This window comes from Panthera onca, chromosome C1 (genome assembly GCF_046562875.1).
Source record: "Panthera onca isolate mPanOnc1 chromosome C1, mPanOnc1 haplotype 2, whole genome shotgun sequence".
NCBI lineage: Eukaryota > Metazoa > Chordata > Mammalia > Carnivora > Felidae > Panthera > Panthera onca.
The window spans coordinates 49,741,863-49,762,125 of record NC_138346.1 but is presented as its reverse complement, the minus strand read 5'-3'; the positions used below and the strand labels follow the sequence as shown (position 1 = coordinate 49,762,125).

The 20,263-nt window shown below is 36.5% G+C and overlaps 2 protein-coding genes across 2 annotated transcripts in view; one reads left to right on the top strand and one right to left on the bottom strand.

Moving 5' to 3' along the window:
* Nucleotides 1-5,679: 5,679 nt before the first annotated feature.
* Nucleotides 5,680-10,776, bottom strand: LOC144617017 (uncharacterized). The gene is made up of 4 exons (XM_078450552.2): nucleotides 10,748-10,776; nucleotides 10,014-10,716; nucleotides 8,754-8,928; nucleotides 5,680-5,871 (listed from the first exon to the last, which is right to left on the bottom strand). The coding sequence occupies exons 1-2, from the start codon at nucleotides 10,774-10,776 to the stop codon at nucleotides 10,035-10,037; spliced, it is 711 nt and encodes a 236-aa protein (XP_078306678.2). The 3' UTR covers nucleotides 5,680-5,871; nucleotides 8,754-8,928; nucleotides 10,014-10,034.
* ZNF804A (zinc finger protein 804A) overlaps nucleotides 10,651-20,263 on the top strand; it is a 287,361-nt gene continuing 277,748 nt past the window's right edge. The window contains exon 1 of the mRNA XM_060622276.2: nucleotides 10,651-10,885. Within this exon, the coding sequence (XP_060478259.1) occupies nucleotides 10,775-10,885 (111 nt within the window). The 5' untranslated portion in view covers nucleotides 10,651-10,774. The remainder of the gene's footprint in view (nucleotides 10,886-20,263) is intronic.

Genomic DNA, 20,263 nt, shown 5'->3' with positions numbered 1-20,263 from the left:
ACATCACCCAGTGTTCATCATGACAAGTGCACTCCTTAAATCCCATTGCCTATTTTACCCATGCCCCCACCTGCCTCCCCTCTGGTAATCATCAGTTTGTTCTCTATAATTAAGAATCTGTTTCTCTCTCTCTCTCCCTCTTTTCCTTTGCTCAGTTTTTTGTTTGTTTCTTAAATTCCATGAATGAGTGAAATTATATGGTATTTGTTTCTCTGACTTATTTCCCTTAACATTATACTCTCTAGCTCCATCCATATTATTGCAAATGGCAAGATTTCATTAGTTTTTATGGCTGGACAGTATTTCTTGGTGTATATATACCATATCTTCTTTATCCATTTATCTATCCATGGACACTTGAGCTGCTTCCATAATTTGGCTATTTTAAATAATGCTTCTATAAACATAGTGTTTTTGTAATTTTGGGCAAATATCCAGTAGTATGATTTACTGGATTGTAGGGTAGGTCTATGTTTAACTTTTTGAGGAAACTCCATAGGGTTTTCCACAGCAGTTGCAACAGTTTGCATTTCCACCTACAGTGCAAGAGTGTTCCTTTTTCTCCACATCCTCACCAACACTTGCTGTTTCCTGTTTTTTTGATTTTAGCCATTCTGACAAGTGTGAGGTGATCTCTCATTGTTGTGGTTTTGATTTGTATTTGATGATGAGTGATGTTGAGCATCTTTTCATGTGTCTGTTGGCCATCTATGTGTCTTCTTTGGAGAAATATCTGTTCATTTCTTCTGCCCATTTATTTTATTTTTTCTTTTTGGGTGCTGAGTTGTTTAGGTTCTTTATATATTTTGGATATTAATCCTTTATCAGATATGTCATTTGCAAATATCCTCTCCCATCCTGTAGTTTTTTGTCTTTTAGTTTTTTATTGTTTCCTTTCCTATACAGTAGCTTTTTATTTTGACATAATCCCAGTAGTTTATTTTTTCTTTTAATTCCCTTGCTTTAGGAGACATATGTAAAAAAAAAATGTTGCTATGGCCGATGTCAGAGAAATTACTGCCTGTACCATCTACTAGGATCTTTATAGTTTTAAGTCTCATATTTAGTTTTTCAATCTATTTTGAGTTTGTTTTTGTGTATGGTGAAAGGAAGTGATACAGTTTCATTCTTTTGCATGCAGCTGTCCAATTTCCCAACACTATCTGTCAAAAGGACTATCTTTTTCCTATCAGATATTCTTTCCTGCTTAGTCAAAGATTAATTAAGCATATAATTATGGGTTTATTTTCAGGTTTTCTATTTTATTCTATTGATCTATGTGTCTATTTTTGTACCAGTACCATACTGTTTTGATTATTACAACTTTGTAATATAACTTGAAATCTGCAATTGTGATAATTCCAGCTTTGCTTTTATTTTTCAAAATTCCTTTGGCTATTTGGATATTTTGTGGTTCCATATAAATTAATTTTTTTCTAGTTCTGTGAAAAATGCTGTTGGTATTTTGATGAGAATTGCAATAAATCTTTTTAAAATTTTTTATTTATTTTTTTTGGAGAGAGAGAGAGAGAGAGAGAGAGAGAGAGAGAGAGAGAGAGAGAATCTTAAGCAGGCTCCACGCTCAGTGAGAAGCCCTATATGCGGCTGGATCCCACAACCCTGGGATCATGACCAGACCTGAAATCAAGAGTCAGATGCTCAACTGACTGAGCCACCCAGGTGCCCCTGCTATAAATCTTTAGGTTACTTTGGGTAATATAGACATTTTAACAATATTTGTTCTTTAAGATGCAATGTTATACCTGCAGTTTTTATAATAGTATCTTCATGATCATTTTTTTCATGATATTAAAATATTATTGGGACACTTAGCATGGAACCTGCTTGGGGGGACACTTAGCATGGAACCTGCTTGGGATTATCCACACTCAGCATGGAGCCTGCTTAGGATTCTCTCTCTCTTTCTCTCTCTCTGCCTCTTCTCCACTCATTCTCTCTCTCTCTCTCTCTCTCAAAATAAATAAATAAACATTTAAAAATATTATTGTATTATTTGCAATAACATAATTTTCAGTTTTCCTGCATTATTTAACCATTTTCCATTATTCAAATTTTATGTTGGTTATGGTGCTTATCATATGTAATAGAAAAACAAGTATCTGATTTCCTCCTTGAGATTTATAACTAGAATTCAGAATCCTCACTAACATGCTTAAAAATCCAGTTCATACTAACTTAACTTAAGTGAATAATTCTATTATAAAGGTTCTGATGTGTCAGAAAGCAAGTAGATCTTAAGAATATGTTTTTAGGAACATTCTACACTCTTGATCTATATAGAAGAAGGGTACATTGTGATAATAAGGTCCATTGATACTTCCTGAGCTTCTTACAGTCTGGGCACACAAAATATTATTGGCCCTTAATGATACTTAGTATGAGACTCTTGGAGTTACTTGGCTCAGGGTTCCACCATCAGAACAATCAATTTTGTACAGAACTGAATCATCTGGAAGACAAGTTTAAGCTTTGTGGATGTGAATGGGGGATGAGGTTTGTGATACATATTTTCAAGTTAATTTTAATAAACATTATACTGCTAAATATTTCCATGTGGATATTATAAAGTGTCCATTTCACCATTACCTCATTAGCCCTGCAAAATGTCTATTTATAAGCCAATTTGATCAGTTAACAAAATGTATATATTTTGAAATTATATTAACTTGATGCTAATTCAAAAAGACCATACATAAATTTGAGACATTGGTGAAAATCTCCTCAATCCCTTCCTTTCATTAGCAAAATGTGTGCCAGAGAAGAGTGGGAGTTCAAGCATATGCAGATTGTGTTGGGGAACACTACTGAGTTTTGACATTCCACTCTGTTCTTGACTTTGGACACATCTATTCTATGTAGAGCAATATTTCCACAAAATTTATCTTATATGAATAGCACATATACCTAGTTTCTTAACTCTGTTGCAGAATTTAATTTTTGTAAATCCTATACTGTCCTTTTGGTATATCCCAGAGACTGCTTTGTCCACGTTACCAATAACCTTCAAGATGGACAACTTGAGATCATTCCTCTGATCTTATCTTACTTGAGCTATCAATAGCATTTTTCACAGTTGATCAATCTCTCCTTAACTTTGACCCTTTTCTGCTGGGGGGTGGTGGTGGTGGGCTTCCAAGGTATCATATTCTTTTGGTTTTAAGCACTGTTTAGCAGCTCATTTTCTGTCTTCTTTTAGAGCTGCTTTTCCTAGAACCAAACCTGATCTGTCCTAGAGCCCTTTGTCTGTTACGCTCATGTGATCTCTTACAACCTCATGCTGTAAATGGCACTGATTTGCCCCTGACTCCCATATGAGATTCTGATTCTGACTCTAGACTTTATACTTGGCCATGTCTACTCTCTCTGCTTATACATCTAAAATGCATCTCAAGCTTATTAAAAATTAATCTAAATTTTAGCATTTTTCACAATCTCTCTAGACTTTCCCATCTCAGTATACTGCACAAGTAACTACAGTCAAATTCTGTTATGCTGTGTTAGTCTTTTCATCACCCACACCTAAATCTATCGGTAAATCTTGTCAATTCTAGTTCGAAACCAAGTCCCTGATTCATTACCTTATCCCCATCTCTACTGGCCATTATAGACAAATTGCTTTCATTTTAGTATCTTCCCGATATTTTCCTTCCTTTCACCTCTCTTTTATTATTCTTCACATATATTAGTTTTGGTGCCATTTGCATCCTCCTCCATCCTTCTCTTCCTTCTTTCTTTTTTTTCTAGATTTTTACCCATATATGTGCCTGTATGTATATGCATGTCAGTTTTATCTTTTTTCTTCACCTCCCTAGCTTTTTCCTTCTCTTCTAGTTCTTTCTTCTCCTTCATATCTACCGTTAAAATATATTATCAAACTATACATAGCCTTACCTATATTCATGCCTGCCTTTTCTTTGGCAAATATATACACATGTTCTTAGTTTTTTTCAATATACCGAACTAAATCCTATTTTATATTCTTCTTTTGTTTGTATGCTACATTTCTTATACAATAAAATAACTATACAATCCTACCAAATAAAGGTATAGATTTTATTTTAATAGATTATTTAATAGATGCAAAGTCTGTGATATGTATAATAACTTATGTATTATTTTAATAGATGCAAAGTCTGTGACATATATAATAACTTATGTCACTATTCATTTATTGATGATAGTTTCCTTTGTTTCCAGTTTTTTCTAACTATGAACAATTAAAGAATATTGCATTAAGTGTTCTTGTGAATATCTTTTTATTCTATTTAGAGAGTCCCAGGAATACAATGGCTAGGTCAAAATATATGCAATTTTAATGTTAATAGATGTGGCCAGATTGCTTTCCAAAAAGACTGTGAAATGAAGGAATGTAATAACTGTTCATCTTTATCTTGACTAATAATAATATATTTTAATGTTATCCTTTTGGTAAGTTAGTTATATAGCATCCAATTACATTAATTTCTTTGGCAACATATTAGAAATGTAGCTTTGGCTCTTAAATTAGCATTGTTCTGGCTGCTATCCCAAATGCTAATATTAGAATTGAAAAGTAAGGGGATAAAAAAGATAAAAAAACATTATCAGTATCAGATACATATATTACATTGTTCAATATGTGATCTATGATTCTTTTAAGGCATGTGAAAACACTGCATAATATCAATTATTTAATCTTTCTCTTAGGGTTGAAACTAAGCAAAATTGTGAAATTTCTCTGTGATCCATTTTGCATATTCACTAATTCCCACATTTCCACAATTTCTATATTTCCTTCAGCCACTCAAGACACATGTCCACATCTATCAGTATCAAAGAGAAAGCTAAATTGATGTTCTATTCTACCAGGCCTGACCAATATCAACTCTCGAGAAATTGCCAGAGATCAGAGAAATTAGAGCTTGAAAATAAGATAATATCTAGGAAGTGAAGTAACTGAAGTTAAGCCATTATTAATTCACTATTCCATTGTTGTTGTAGCTGGACATATTTAAAGTGATTTCTAGTAAGTTTTTAATTGTAGTAGTGTCTATGTAGATTTAGGTTTCATAGTTCATTGATTCCAGGATGTCTTTTTGTTTTTAACATCTCCATAATTCAGATGTCGTATAATCAGTGGCTTCTTGCAGTTAATTGACAGTGTGTTTGCATTTGTAGTGGAGATAAAAAAATATACATCTTGTAATTGATGAAGTTTTAGATTTCAGAGAATACAGTATTTGTTTTTAAGAGGCCCCATATTTAAACCCAGAAGAATTGAAATACAGAAACAGGAATGTGGGAGATGGACCTACTTTTAGGTAATAATTAATTAATAATTACCTAAAAAAGTCACCATCTCCTTTCAAATCATACAATAATAGTATCAGCTGCAGGTAAGTTCAATAATATTTATTCAGTACATATCCTATGACTAGGATATGCCAGTGTTTCTCATACGTGAATAACATATAGATCATTTTTAAAGATTTCCTAGCACAGATTAAGTTCACTTGTGGCATAATTTTACTCAAATATGTTAACATCAGACTAATTATAAAATCCCATATGCTTATAGCTTTTGTGTAAATACAAAATAAAAAACTAGAAATCAAATAAAAATATGACAAAATATCCACATTTACAATCTTAATTTAATACAACAGATGATTTTGCTCTGCTGAAACCAAATCCAGTCTCAACACATGAATGTTTTTATGAGTATTTGTGTGTCAATACTGATCTAAGCATGCCTGATGATTATGGTGAATATGGGTGCTCTATGGTGATATAATTCCTTCGTCACTTTTCTCCAGTTTAACTATGCCACACCTTCATTCATGCAGATGTCATGATATCATTTGGTCTTATCTAAAAATAAGCAAAACATTTATGTGTTAAGATTTTAGATTTTTCCTCATTAGTCCAAAACAATAAAAGCAGTAACACCTGACACCAATGTGATCACAAAAATGAATGCAAACAAAAGATATACAGTGACAAAACTTCGTGACAAATTATTATATGATTTCACTAATGATCAAGAATATGCTTATTATGTTAAGATTATTATAGGAATGAAAAGGAAAGTTTTGAATCCCAATAATATACCCTGTAACCACTAAGTATATATCACACACACCTTTGAAAAACACTGAAATATACTCTTTTGTTTTTTTCAAGGTGACATAAGAACAGGAACTTTGTTCATAGAAGCTCCCAGGTAAGGCTCTAGTGGGGACCCAAAAGTGAATCTAATTTGTGGATCATTCACTATAGTGATAGGAAGTTATTCAGACAGACAGAGTAAAAGCATCCAGAGATTGTAATGACAGGAGGTAGGCAGTCTAAGCATGTGGAGGTAGTAACATATGGTCTCAAATAGCAGTTAAGCAAACTTAAAAAAAAAGATTTACTTTCCTCTGGAAGAGCTGGGCAGAGCGAATTGGGGCAGGGATTCTGGATGCAGGGGTCTAGACACTGGTTTGGGAAATGAGGCAAGACCTTGGTTTTACATTTCAAATCAGCAACATTGTCTTGAAATCTTGTGTGAGACAGGAGGTGGTCAGGAACAATACCTAGTTGCTGAGCAGAAAATTGCTATCCAAATTTGGCTAAGGAAAGCAAGATGAGGAACAGAGAATGAGGTAAATTAGTACAAGCATGGAGCTTAGGGGATCTTGATTTAAAATCACAGTTGTAGAAAGAGAAAAATTGAAGCATGGTTGCAAAAATGAACTGCAATTTTTTTAGACTAATATCATTATCTAAAACTTTCATACTTAAATTATTAAATTTTTTTCAATTTAAAAGTTTCCAATTAAACTCAAGTGATATATAGTTATCCCATAAGATATTTTCAAATGAAAATATTTTCTGATTACAAAATATTGACTCTGCATATTTATAATAGCAGTTAGATATTTAGCCTAGGTCTCCAGGTCTCTGATATTCAGGTCTCCTAAATTCTCCAAGTGACTGAGAAGAAATATTTAAGTATTAAAAATTTGGGTAGCATTGTTCCATAGAAATAATCTATGTCAAAATAATTACTAGTAACAGAAATCAGAATTACTTTAAATAATGAGACTAGGCCATGGGTATCAGAGATTATAACATAATAAAGAATTTAAAGATGCTTTCCTATGAACGTTTTTCTTTACACCATTACAGAAGGAAAGATATGGGAACAGCAAGATAGAAAGGCATAATTTATTGCTGTCTACTGATTTCAGTTTATTACCATCTGAGATGATGGGGAAGTCCTGATTCTCTTCTTATCTTCTCTCTTCATTTTAGCAAAATTCAAATGAAAAGGTTCTTTCATGTCTGATATAAAAACTCCACTATGTTTAATGGTTGTTTGTTATAGTTAGAAGCCAGACTGCACATGGTGGTGCCTTACTGTCTCAAACATTAAGGTTAATATGATAAAGGAGTCCACAGGTAACAGAGCCCATTGGTAATGGCATAGCAATTATCATACAGTGTGATTAGTCGTTTTATTTGAATGATCATTATAGATGTGGCTACTCAATTGAGATAAGGGTAAACAAAAGGCAACTGCACTCTCTTCTGACATACGTCTATTTAAATTCAAGGTGTAGGTACAGAATCTTGCTGATCACACTATTAGGTAATTTTGAGATAGATTACCACATATAGAGAGAAACATTGAGGACAAATTTTATGAAAAAATGCATATTCTTTCATAACTGTCAACATCATGTATAGCAGCAAATCCGTGGTGTGTTTATTACCATTTACAAATAGTTTTACATGTCACAGTCTAAAGCCACCCCATCATACCATCAAGCATGTAAGTGGCAAAAGTAGACATTTCTGAAAGTGAAGTGACCCTTCACAGATTATTAAGATACTTTATTTATTAGAATGATATATATGTATCATAAGATATTCACTTATATATGATATTTATGATATATATGCTATATAAACAGCTACTAGAAATACAATGTGACTTTCCATATAAATGATATTATGTTACCCGGGACGATTCCTATAAATGTTCCTGTTTCCTGAACTGGAAATTCAGCTTCATGATGTAGATAAAGATATGACCATTTTTTTTAGAAGTATTTTTCGAGGGAAATATTTCAAAAAAACCTAGCTTAGATTACTATGACTTGCACACACAAGAAAACTATATTATCTGATTCTTTCACATAGAAAGCATCTTCCATTTCCTAAGGAGATGCCTTACTATGGTTCAGTAATAAAGAAGATTTTTATCTCTTGTCTAATAACTGAAAGTTTTGAAAACTTCAGAACATGTAATAAAAATCATACAGGTCATTAATTGTTCCCAAAATGATATGTACAGAGAATGCCTGCATCCTCAAAATATAAATGAAAAATAGCTGTAATGATAGGTGCCAAAATGAGTTTAATTTCCACACAATATTTAGTGCATATCACTTATTTTTTCCTAATAGAATTATGTTCACACTGAATTCTAACAAATTATTAGGTGATCTGTTTCATTGAGTATATAAGTTTTGGAAATTCTTGCTCTCTTTTTCTCCCAAGACTTCCAGACTCCCCCAAGTGGATATCTGAGAAATTTAGCCAATACCTCTAAATAACTGTGACACTTCATAATGAGCTATGATCAATCCACATCAACTTTTTTTTTCCTTCTTTGTTTGAACTGAAGCATGGCACATGGGGAATTTCCCTTAGATAAATCTAGCACTCCCCTCCTCTATCCCTGTAAGTTATAATTTACTCACATGATTATTGCCTCTCTTATTATAAACACTCTTTTTCTCTCCCTTCTCTTCCTCTTTCAAAGAGTGATATCAAACTGGCAGATTCATTTAAGGACCATATTGTAGTTTGCAGAATCATTGCTGTATAAAATGCTATCTGTGGGATACCCAGAATGGAATGCCTTGAAATCTTGACCTTCAAATAAACAAGATAAACACAGGTTGTATCAAAGTGCAGTTTGCGCTGACATAGGAGCATCAGAATGTCTGGAATCTGCTTTAACCAATTAAGCCATTCAAGGCTAGAGGAAAATAAAGCCTTCAGCAAATCCATTGAAGGCACCATCTCCCAGCATCCCACCGCCTGCGATCGATCTTTTTTAAGTGCGGACTAATGAGTCGTATATATACCTGATGGGATGCTCTCACCCTACCACCTCAGAGGAGTTAAACTTACACAAAGAGAGAATCAACTGGGTGAGAGGCAGGGTGGGAGGGCACATCCAGGCGGATGGCTGCCTTGGCCCCTTAAAAACCAGCCTGATGGTCCGTCCTCAGGGAACGCAGCAGACCCCCATCCCCTACTTTCCATAACGAACCCATTAGTTCCTTTGCAGGAGATTTTCCATTCAGGTCGCTTCTAGGGCAAACGCTTTTTGTTCGCTAGCACTCTGTGGTGGGTGGGAAAAGAACTATAGAGAAATGCAAAGCAGGGCTCGTGGCAGCAGCTTCTTTGCGGCAAAGCATCCCTTTCCGTTCAGCTTTGGCAATTTAGGAAGAACCGAGCTTCTCGGGGGAGATGGGTGAGGGGGGACGCCAGGTCCAGGAACACATTAACCAAGAGTCCCTGTTTTTACCTTCTATCCACTTCCACTCACATCGCCACAACTACCCCGCCCCCCCCACCCCCCCACCGCGGCCAGCACCCACCTCCCAAACTACCAACACAAACACTTGTGATCTCTACAAACGAGTGGTGGGGGTGGTGGGGGTGGGTGGGGAACATTTTCTTTCTCTAAGGTTCTGAACAGGATCCAGCCTCTACCCTAAAAATACATTAAAAACAAGTAAAATCAAATAAGCCAAACCCAATGGGTCGCAACTATCTCGAGAGAGAGAGAGAGAGAAGCAGCTGCTGGCACCTGCCTGGATCCGCTGCAGTTGGAAGCGGTTGGCTTTGGTACTGAATTATTAATTTATTTATCCCCCCTCCCCCCCTCCCCCCACTCCCCACTGGCAGGCAAGAAATCTCCGTCTCTTCATTTTCCCCTCCGCCCCCACCTTAGAGGAGTCTCCCACTTGTCAGTCGCGGGTCGCTCTGCCGCCCGCCCGCGGTGGCCGTCGCGTCCCTGGCCCTCGGCGGCCGCGGCGCCGCGCGGGGGGCGTCCCGCTCGCTGGGCGCTCCCACTCGCGCCCGGACCCGCGCGGCCGTGGGTCCCGGCGGCGGCGGCGGCGGCGGGGGGAGGGCGGGGGGGAGGCAGCGGGTGACAGATGTACTCCTCTGACAGCTCTCAGTATCAGCCCAGTGGCTCCCTGCCATTGGCTCAGTGCAATGGACCGGCAACGCCGCTCACTATAATAACACTCATGCCTGCCAGCAGCAGCAACTCCGAGTGCGGGCGCCGCGCGCGGGGGATGCTGCCGCCGCCGCCGCCGCCGCCGCCGCTGCCGCTCGGGCGGCTCCCGCTGCCCGGCTCCGCTCGGCCGCCGCGCCGGCACTGACTCCGGCTCCCCCGCTCGGTCCCGCCGCCCGGCCGGCCCCTCCCAGCCCGCGATCCTCCCGCGGGGCGCGTCGCCCCGAGGCGAATTAGCAGAGAAAGAGCCGGAGAGGGGGAGCGCCGAGAGCATGCGGAGGCGGAGGCGCCTGGGCGCGCTCGGCACAGGGCTGTAGTGGGTCTGTCTCCCCGCGGCGGGCGAGAGAGGCGGCGGTGCGCCCTCGCGCCGGGTCCCCAGCCCACCCTGCCCGGGCTCCGGCGCGCTGCGGCTGCGGGCGCGAGGTGCATGGAAGCGGCGGCTGCGGTGGAGGAGGCGGCGGCTGCCCCATGGAGTGTTACTACATTGTCATCAGCTCCACGCATCTCAGCAACGGACACTTTCGCAACATCAAGGGAGTTTTCCGGGGCCCTCTCAGCAAGAACGGGAACAAAACTCTGGTAATAGCTTGTTTCCCTCTCTCGCTCTCTCTCTCTCTCTCGCCCCCCCCCCCCCCAAGAGGGCATTTGGACATTTGGAGGATTGAGGTTACCGTGAGATTTTGGAGGTGTCGCGATTCAGTTTGGTTTATAATATATTAATGGATCTGTCTTGTGGGGGTGGGGTGAGAATTAGAGGTAGAAAAACGCTGGAATCTTGAGGAAGCTGGGATCCATGGTTTTGGTTGACATTTCGACGATGCTCTGGACTCCCAGCACCTCACTCCATAATGCTGGAGGTTACCAGAACGTCTCCTAATTTGAAGCAAACTGTGTCAACAGGACCTTCTTTTATTATTTATTTATTTATTTATTTATTTATTTATTTATTTAGAAAAGAGAAGGGCCCTAACCCCGAGTGACCCTCTCACATCTTTTGGCTTAGGAAGCTGAAGGTGAATGGGGATGTGGGTGTCTCCGATGGAAGCAGGGAACCATGTGACTGGTGGCGCGGAGTAAGTGGCGGGATTGAGTGATGGTCTCCAGAGGAGTTCGTATTCCGGCTGTCTCCTGAAGGACTGGCAGCAAACTTCTCTAGTGAGGAGTTGTCTGTACTAAGCTTAACAGAGGGACTCCAGAACCCCACATCGTCCACTTTAAGCTGTTCACTCAAAAGAGGTTGGAGAGAAGTGTGAAGGGCGAGCACTATGTCACAATAAGAGCCACTAGGAAACATGCCAGACAAGCAGAACCCATGCAGTTGCTGGGAGGTTCTCACTGGACCACAGAGCTTCATCTTTCAGCGTCCTAGTAGGAAGAGTACTTCTGATTGGTGGTAGAGGATGTGCTGAGCATTGAGATAGTGCAGGGTAATAGCTCTTACTTTTTCTTCCAGATCCCCTGTTAGCTACAAAACCTCCTTGCCTGACTGACTCGCATGTATTGTATCTTCTGAGAAGTGTACACTTCAAAAAGATACAAAAGGAAGTAGAGGAAAGGCTTCTTAAGGCTAAGTTCTGCAAGGAGAGCAGAGCTAGAGTAAGGGGGTAATATGCAAATGTATGTATCACTAAAGTCTGGGTCCCTTTTTTTTTTTTTACAAAGTTGTTACTGAGCCTGAGAAGGTGGAATAGGAGAAGTTTAAGGACAGACTCATTTAGTCCAAAAGTAAATACAGTATTCTTAATCTCCTTTTCTTTGCATATTTTAAAATATGATTCTACGTGATTTTTTTAAAGCGATGGGATATTTTCCAAAAATGAAAAGTTCTCTTCTAAAGTTTTAGATGAATTCTGGTATTCATTCATTTAAATGAATTCTGGTGTTGATATTATACACTTAATCTTTTTTCTTTTTTTCCTGTGAATCTATTGGAATCCTCCTCTCAGATTTTTAAGATGCAAAGAAGCAGGGTTATTTTGTTGCTTTTATTGTTGTGGTGTTGAACAAAAGAAAGTGAAAATACTCTTCTAGGGTCTTCCTTAGTGGAGTATTATGCAGACCAGTAGGCAAAGGCTAAGGGAATTATTGAAATTGTTTTGGTTCTCATTACTTTCTTAAATAACTCACTGTGTGGGAAGATAAATATTTTGGCGTGGGGGGGGGGACTCTTCAATTTAAAGGAAGTGTGCATCAGTTTGTTTTTTAAATCAAGTTTTACTTGTGGGGAAAAAGCAAATTTACTGAACAAGATCTTTATACTTACAATAATGGTGTAAGTAAACACACACACACAGTAGAATTCATTAAAAAAAAAAAAAAAGTTGCCAACCCTGAACTTGTTAAAATTCTGATAATCTTGATTTCTTAAGTCAACTTTGGGTTCTAGTGGTGGTTCAATTTGCCTATGCTGATTTGTTTGTTGTGGGTTTGGAGCTGAGCCATTCATTATCATTCATATTGACAAAAGATAGGTTAAAGTCTAGATTTGCCAGTGTAAGTTTGGGATTAAAATGGGTGTTAAAAAGCAGCTATCTAAATGAGATGAATAAATCTAAATATGGGCAAATGTTGGAGCATAAGCTGGAATAAGAAGGATTAGAAATTGCTCTTATATTTCTCTTAGTTATAGCAAAAGGACTTACAAGGATTTAGTAGCTAATCCTTCCAGATTGTGTTTATAAACTGCCCAAATATGTGTAAGAGATTTACACTGAATAAAATTAGGTATATTTTCATATATGGTCCAACTATATTTGAAACTATTACCTTACAACATAATATATGTCAAACATTTGTTTTCTATATGTGTTCCTAGGATTTTGTTATTAAGGAGAATGAGATTTATGCCTGCCTTTAAGTATAACAGAAGAGATGTAAACATACTCATAAATGAATGTTTTTAATTAAATAGCTATCAATATTTACCTAAAAATGTATTCTTTACAACATATAGGATACTATGAGAACTTAGTATAAACTAAAAGGTACTATAAGCTAAGTTCAGAAAACTGAACCTCAAAGTTCTCAGAATTAGGAACCTTAAGAAAAAACACAAATATTCTCTTAAAAATGTATGTGTACTACATTTTGAATATTTTCAGCTCAGAATTTGTGGTATTACTTTTTAATACCAGTTTCATAGTGTAAAAACTATGAGAGCATTTTTTACTTTCTTGTCTATTTGACTTTAACATATTTTGAATTTTGCCTTTAAAACATCATCACATTTTTGCATTTTGATATATGTATTAAGTTAAAAGAATTTTAATATTTCACTTTTTCTTATTTCAGGAAAGCACACTTAAAACCATTCAGGTAAAAAGTACTTAGACTTTACCAAAGACATTCCAAATATTTTCAATTACTGAATAACCTAATGGATATTCTGAACATTTTTTTTAATTCATATTTTTAAAAGATTTTATAATCTTCAAAAAAATATTGAACAATTTAAGATAAGCAATAACTGTTAATACAGTGTTATTTCATGAATTAAAAGTTACTTATGTGATAAGGGTACCTCAGGCTTCAGTGACACTGATTAATTGCTTTAGCCCTAAAATCCAGAATGTAATCCTCCTACTTAAACTGAGGAGATTCTCAAAATGTACAGTCTTCCCATAGATCATATTATTCACTCATACATACAATTTTGAAAAGATACTTAGAGATCAAGGCTGCTGTTAATCTTGACGTTATTTCTGAGCTTTCTAATACATTCCTCTTGACAATTTTAACTGAAAATATATAAATGTTCATTTTGCAGGGTCTTACAAGCAAAGAGAAAGGTCATTTCAATTGTCATGATTTCTGTTATAAATATTATCGTATCTGTGAGATAGCTTTAATTCCATGGAATAAGAGATAAACTAATATTTTATTAGTGCTGCAGGATATGTCTGAAAACTTATATAATTTAGTGGCAATGAATAAAGTTTACCATCCCTGTATCTTCATTCTTTTTCCTTAGATTATCCCTTAGATAGAACTATTGTGTATAAAATTATTTATTGGATATGCTGATGTTTTTTTTCAATTGTGCCACAAAATTTATTTTCCCTAATTATATATTTAAAAACTTTTAATGTAAAATATTTAAATATATATTTTTCACATAATTTAAATATATGTTTGTTCACTTTTAATATGAAATTTGGAACTTTGAAAATCATTACTAATTTGTTCATTACATTTTATTAGTCAGCATTTTTTATCTCATAAGAGTATTATGTCTATTTTACTGACTGTGGAATTCAGAAGAAAATGGTGGTCATACAGTAAATCAATATTATAATCTCGATTTCCTAATTCCAGACATATTTCCTTTATAATCTAGATACTAAATTAAGGGGTTCCATAGGAATTGGTGTGTTTATATCCACACTGATAAAGAGATGGTGTAGGTGTTATCTGTTGTTTGAAGGCACCCTCCTTTTCCACTCACCTTCAGCTGTGGAGAAATAGATTCACAGAATAATTTGAATTCAAATATATTTTAAGTCTCATCCCCCAATATGCTAACATCAATGTTTTCTGTCTGGCCTAAGCTCTGTTTCTGTAGGCTGTCCTTCTTTTCAAATATATTAAGTACCATATTTGGCAGGAGAAGAAGTATTGATTTATTAATCTGTTCTCAACATGTTTGTTATTTAATTCATTTAGATTTATTGAGATACCTCAGTTGTAAAGCACTATTCTAGGCACCACCAGCTCTGTGCGAAGCATCATGTGTTAAATATTATGCATTAAGATGTATTCATGTACGCTCCTGTTCATTTTGAGTGTGTTGAAAAAATACTCATATATTTTGACATGTTTGCAGGTTTCTTGTCACTCAGGACGTTTTCATATGTATTCATTTTGAAAAGAATGAAAAATTCTGGGTTTTTTCCTTTGTGTATACAGGAACTCACTAAAATTAGGAAAGTCTTTGAAATATATTCTTACGGCCTTTTGTTCTAATTATCATTATCTAATATAGCATTATTATTCATGTCATCTCCTTACACATTTCTATATCTCCTAGGGAATGTAATTTAAAAGGTTTCTCCACTCATTGAAACCCACTTATGTAGCACATTTAATATTGTGCATAAGACTAGAGAGACTAGTTGTTGAATTAGTGCTGATGAAAAATTACCATTGTTGGGTTGATATCCTCAAGAAAGGTCAGGGATGAGGGTGGTTTAGAGTGCTGTCTTAGGATATTCCCAAACTTTCCTCTTTATAAACTTGTTCACATAATTAGTCCATGATATATTCTTCCAAATTTCTTTTAAACTATTATATATTCAGTATCAAAGACCATCTTGTGTCTCACTTTTCTGAACTGAAGGTGTCATATATTCTTTGCTATATTTATTTTTTTATTGTAGCAAAATCTTTACAAGTGTGCATTTTTACAACACATTTTTCAAGTAAGGAAAATAACTTATAATTGAATTATTGATATTATGACCTACTTATGACCTATTCATAAACAAACAATATTTTAAGGCCAACATTATCAAGTAATACCCTGATACTGACATAGCTTTGTTAGTGCGTTAAATACTAATCGAGTTATTTTTGAAAGCTGAAATTCAAATAGTGATATAATATCTTATCATCACTTCTCAGTTCCTCACCAATATTTTCTAGGTTATTGATGACTGCAATTAACATTTTTACTGAAAATACAGATCAACAAGAGCCTTGGGGATCACCTAGTCCAAGGTCTCCTATGGCTGTAGTCAGGGCCAAATTCAGGCTGACGTAGTTTGTTTAGTGTGCACTGTGTTTAAAAATATTTGATTTTAAATGTCATTCAAAGAAAAATGCACTTTGCTGTCTACACTGCTCTTCGCTGCTACGTAGGTTTTTCACTTACTTGCATTACCTTCCTGACAAGTGAAGGCACTTGAATTTCTCACTCCTTGTTTAGTCTGAGAACCAAATTTTACATATGGGGAGAGAAACGTTTTCATCATTCTGCATGTGCCCTTTGTTGTACCAACTAGTAGGTAGATAATTCTCTTCAAAAAGTTTTGGCATGTTCGTATTTTTATAGTATCTATTTGCTATGTATTGGTTGAGCTACTTAAAAGTATTCTCCAGATCATACATCTAGGAATGTTATCACAACAAAGAAATATGTGGATTTGAGGGTGATGCATTTTAGAATTGCAAATTTTGCTCAGGCTGTAGGTATCTTTTCGGTAATTTCTTGGTTTGGGTTCTTTTAAAAATTAATATTGAATATAACTTTATTCTTTATATTTTTAATAAACATGTTTAGTTAATGTAACATATTTGGAAAATAGTTTTTTCAAAAGCATTATGCACGGGGGAAATAATATTTTTAATAATTGTAATGATAGCTCAATGTTGAAATAGTTTCCTTCAGTGACCCTGAGATATTACCATTTTAGGCAATGGCTGTATATTTGGAGTTTTAGTAATCCTTCTAGAAAGAAAAACGATAGCAGTTTTAATCTGTGGTGTACTGCGGCCAATATTCATGAAGAAATATGTCTATCACTTTTTTATATTGCTAACTACAAAAAATAAGAAATATCATTTCATTAATTTTTCTTTCTAAAAATTTTAGCCTGAAACCACCTGATCTATTTTATCTCATTTTAAATTATTCTTTGGTTCTGAGGAACTACTTACCACTTAGATATTACATTATGATGGTGTTTTCAACTAGCAAGTTTTCATTAATTTTATAAATGTATTACAGTACACTTTCTATCACAGTATAAGATAAAATGGGGTAATAAATAATTAAAACTTAATCCTAGTTGTCAAAGTAAACAAAATCCATTACCTGATGTAGTACTCTGGACTCTTTCATAATGGTTTGACACCATTAGAAGAAAGTCATATACTTTTGTAAATATAAGAACATTAAATGTATTAAATACTTATGATGACAATGCCATATTCAAATTATAAGAAAATATTATTTTTCTTAAATAGCTTTAGAAAAATGACCTTTGTGGTATTTCATAGCTAGCTTTATGTGTCAACCAGAATAGCATTCAATTATTTAATCAAACACTAATCTTGTTGCTGTGAAGATATTTTGTAGATGTGGTTAATGTCTACAATTCTTTGCCTTTAAATCAAAGAAATTAACCTAAACAAATGTGCATGGGTCTCATGCAATCAGTTGAAAGGCTATTAGAGCAGAAACTGAGGTTTCCCGGAGAAAAAATTCTGCTTCAGGACTGCAGCAACAAATTCTGCCTTGAGTTTCCAGGCTACTGGCCTGATCTGCAGACCCACAATCACACAGTCAATTCCTAATTCCCTAGCATATTAACCTATCTATCTGCCTGTCTGTCTGGCTATCTGTCTCTCCTATTAGTTCTGTTTATCTGGAGAACCCTGACTGATATATAGAGGATCAGTTTATTACAACTCTTTTACAATAAGGCAACTCAATATTTGAAATACAAATCATATTTGGATTTAATAGGAAATGGGTGAAATTGACATTTTAAAACTATTTAGGTTTAAAATTGATTGACCTCATTGTGGAATGTTTCTGTTCTCTTACAAAAAATTATAATAATTTTATTTTATATCTTTGCCTGGATTACAATCTATCCGCCATCAATCCCTCTGCTTCCCCCCCCCAAAAAAAAACTTTTATAACTATGTAAAATATAGTTATTTTATCTATTCAGCTCCAACAGATAGTCACACATGCACTTATTGTATCTGGAGAAAATCAGGCTATCTTTTTTTGTTGTTGTTGTTTTTTTTTTTTTTTTTTTTTTTTTTATTTATTTTTGGGACAGAGAGAGACAGAGCATGAACGGGGGAGGGTCAGAGAGAGGGAGACACAGAATCAGAAACAGGCTCCAGGCTCTGAGCCATCAGCCCAGAGCCTGACGCGGGGCTCGAACTCACGGACCGCGAGATTGTGACCTGGCTGAAGTCGGACGCTTAACCGACTGCGCCACCCAGGCGCCCCAGAAAATCAGGCTATCTTTAAAAAAAAAAACATGCACTTATTGTATCTGGAGAAAATCAGGCTATCTTTAAAAAATTTTTTTAATGTTTTTATTTTATTTTGAGACAGATACAGAGCATGAGCAGGGGAGGGGCAGAGACAGAGGGAGACACAGAATCCAAAGCAGGCTCCAGACTCTGTGCGGACAGAACATGGGGCTCGAACTTACAGACTGTGAGATCATGACCTGAGCTGAAGTCGGACGCTTAACTGACTGAGCCACCCAGGCGCCCCAAGAAAATCAGGCTATCTTTAAATGAGAAAATATTTTAATCCTAATATCAAGAGTGTATTATTTGGTAGGCAGAATTTAAGAAAACAGTCTTCAAAGGGGGCTATGTAAAATGAAGGACTTAGTTTTAAAAAACAAAAATGTTTTCATAAAAATATATAGAATGCAGTGAATGCCCCTCCAGCTGAAACAACTAGAAACACAATTGTAGTTGAACCAAGTTGGACATATTGGTACTTGCGGGAAAGAAGATAAAGTGCACACTACGGGGAACCTTGGTACATCTCATGAAGAAGGAATAAGGAATCATTTTATAGGATTTGAGATTGGGTAAAGTGATTTTGTAGAGCTTTGATTAAAGCACTGTTTTATTCTGGATACCATAAGAAAGGAGGGTGAATTCTATAATTGGTTCTCTTAGTACTTTTTATCCAGGAGGCAAGGACAGAGTGGGGGTAAAGCTGTAACTGGCAAAAAAGCAGCTTTTGCTCATGTTGGCTGGCAGATGAGGATGTTTGGTAACAAAAACAGTGTTTGTTTTGTCTGTCCTCAAACATGATTGCTGAGTGGTCTTGTGTTTTCTGTTCCATCACGCTCATAGACGACCTTGCCTGATGTTAGTGGGCTGGGAAACTCTTCCTGTTTGATAAGATAATACCCACTCTCAGATCCAGATAAACTCCTACCCGACAGTTCCCAATGACTGCTTTTTTCTTTCTCAGATACAACATGAGAATGGATAGTTGCAAACAGGTGGGAGGCAAGGCCATTAGCGAAGATAATTTCAAGGAAATGACTTCCAAAGTTGGGGACTTTTAGGGAGGAGGGAGGAAAGGAGAACGGTCAAGAATTATCAAGGTGGAGGGGCACTTGGGCTGCTCATGGGTTGAGCATCCGACTTCAGCTCAGGTCATAATCTTGCAGTTCAAGCCCCACACTGAGCTCACTGCTGTCAGTGTGAAGCCAGTTTGGATCCTCTGTCCCTGTCTCCCTGACCCTCCCCAACTTGCACTCTCTCAAAAATAAATAAATATTGAGGCACCTGGTGGCTGAGTCAGTTGAACATCTCACTTCGGCTCAGGTCATGATTTCGCAGTTTGTTGGTTCAAGTCCCTCATTTGGCTCTGTGCTGACAGCTCGGAGCCTGGAGTCTGCTTTGCATTTTATGTCTCCCTCTCTCTCTGCCCCTCCCATGTTCACGCTCTGTTTCTCTCTGCCTCTCAAAAATAAATCAACATGAAAAAATATTCTAAAAAATAATAAATAAACATTAAAAAGTAGTTATCAGGGTGGAACAAGAAGGACATGTGTCTTGCACTGGCACATTAATATGAGGATTCGGAAGATAAAACATATACCCATCTCTTGAGATACAGGGGAATGTTTTCAAGAGAGACAGATCAGATGGATCAAAAAGTAAAGAGAAACTTCAATGGAAAGTCTAAAGCTAAAGAGATTTCACTGATAATAGGCATTTCAAAATTCAAGAAAGCACAGTCCAAGTGTTTTAGGACATGTGGAAATACAGAGAATTGTGCCATAAAAGAGGATATGAAATAATCACATGGAGATTAAAGTTTAGAGAATGAAGAATTTGGAAATTCTGGGCTTCTTGTGAAACTGACATTATTGAGGATACAGGGTAGGGTAAAATTCGTTTTGATAATCCCAATACAGGTAGTAGTATCAGGGGATTGGTGGAGGATAGCAGAGAGGTAGG

What these genes read in the sequence shown, in the direction of transcription:
- LOC144617017 (XM_078450552.2), bottom strand. Translation starts at nt 10,776, where the DNA reads ATGGGGCAGCCGCCGCCTCCTCCACCGCA. An exon ending in CCGCCGCCTCCTCCACCGCA is followed by an intron (nt 10,717 to 10,747) that starts GCCGCCGCTTCC and finishes TCGCGCCCGCAG; the next exon opens with CCGCAGCGCGCCGGAGCCCG.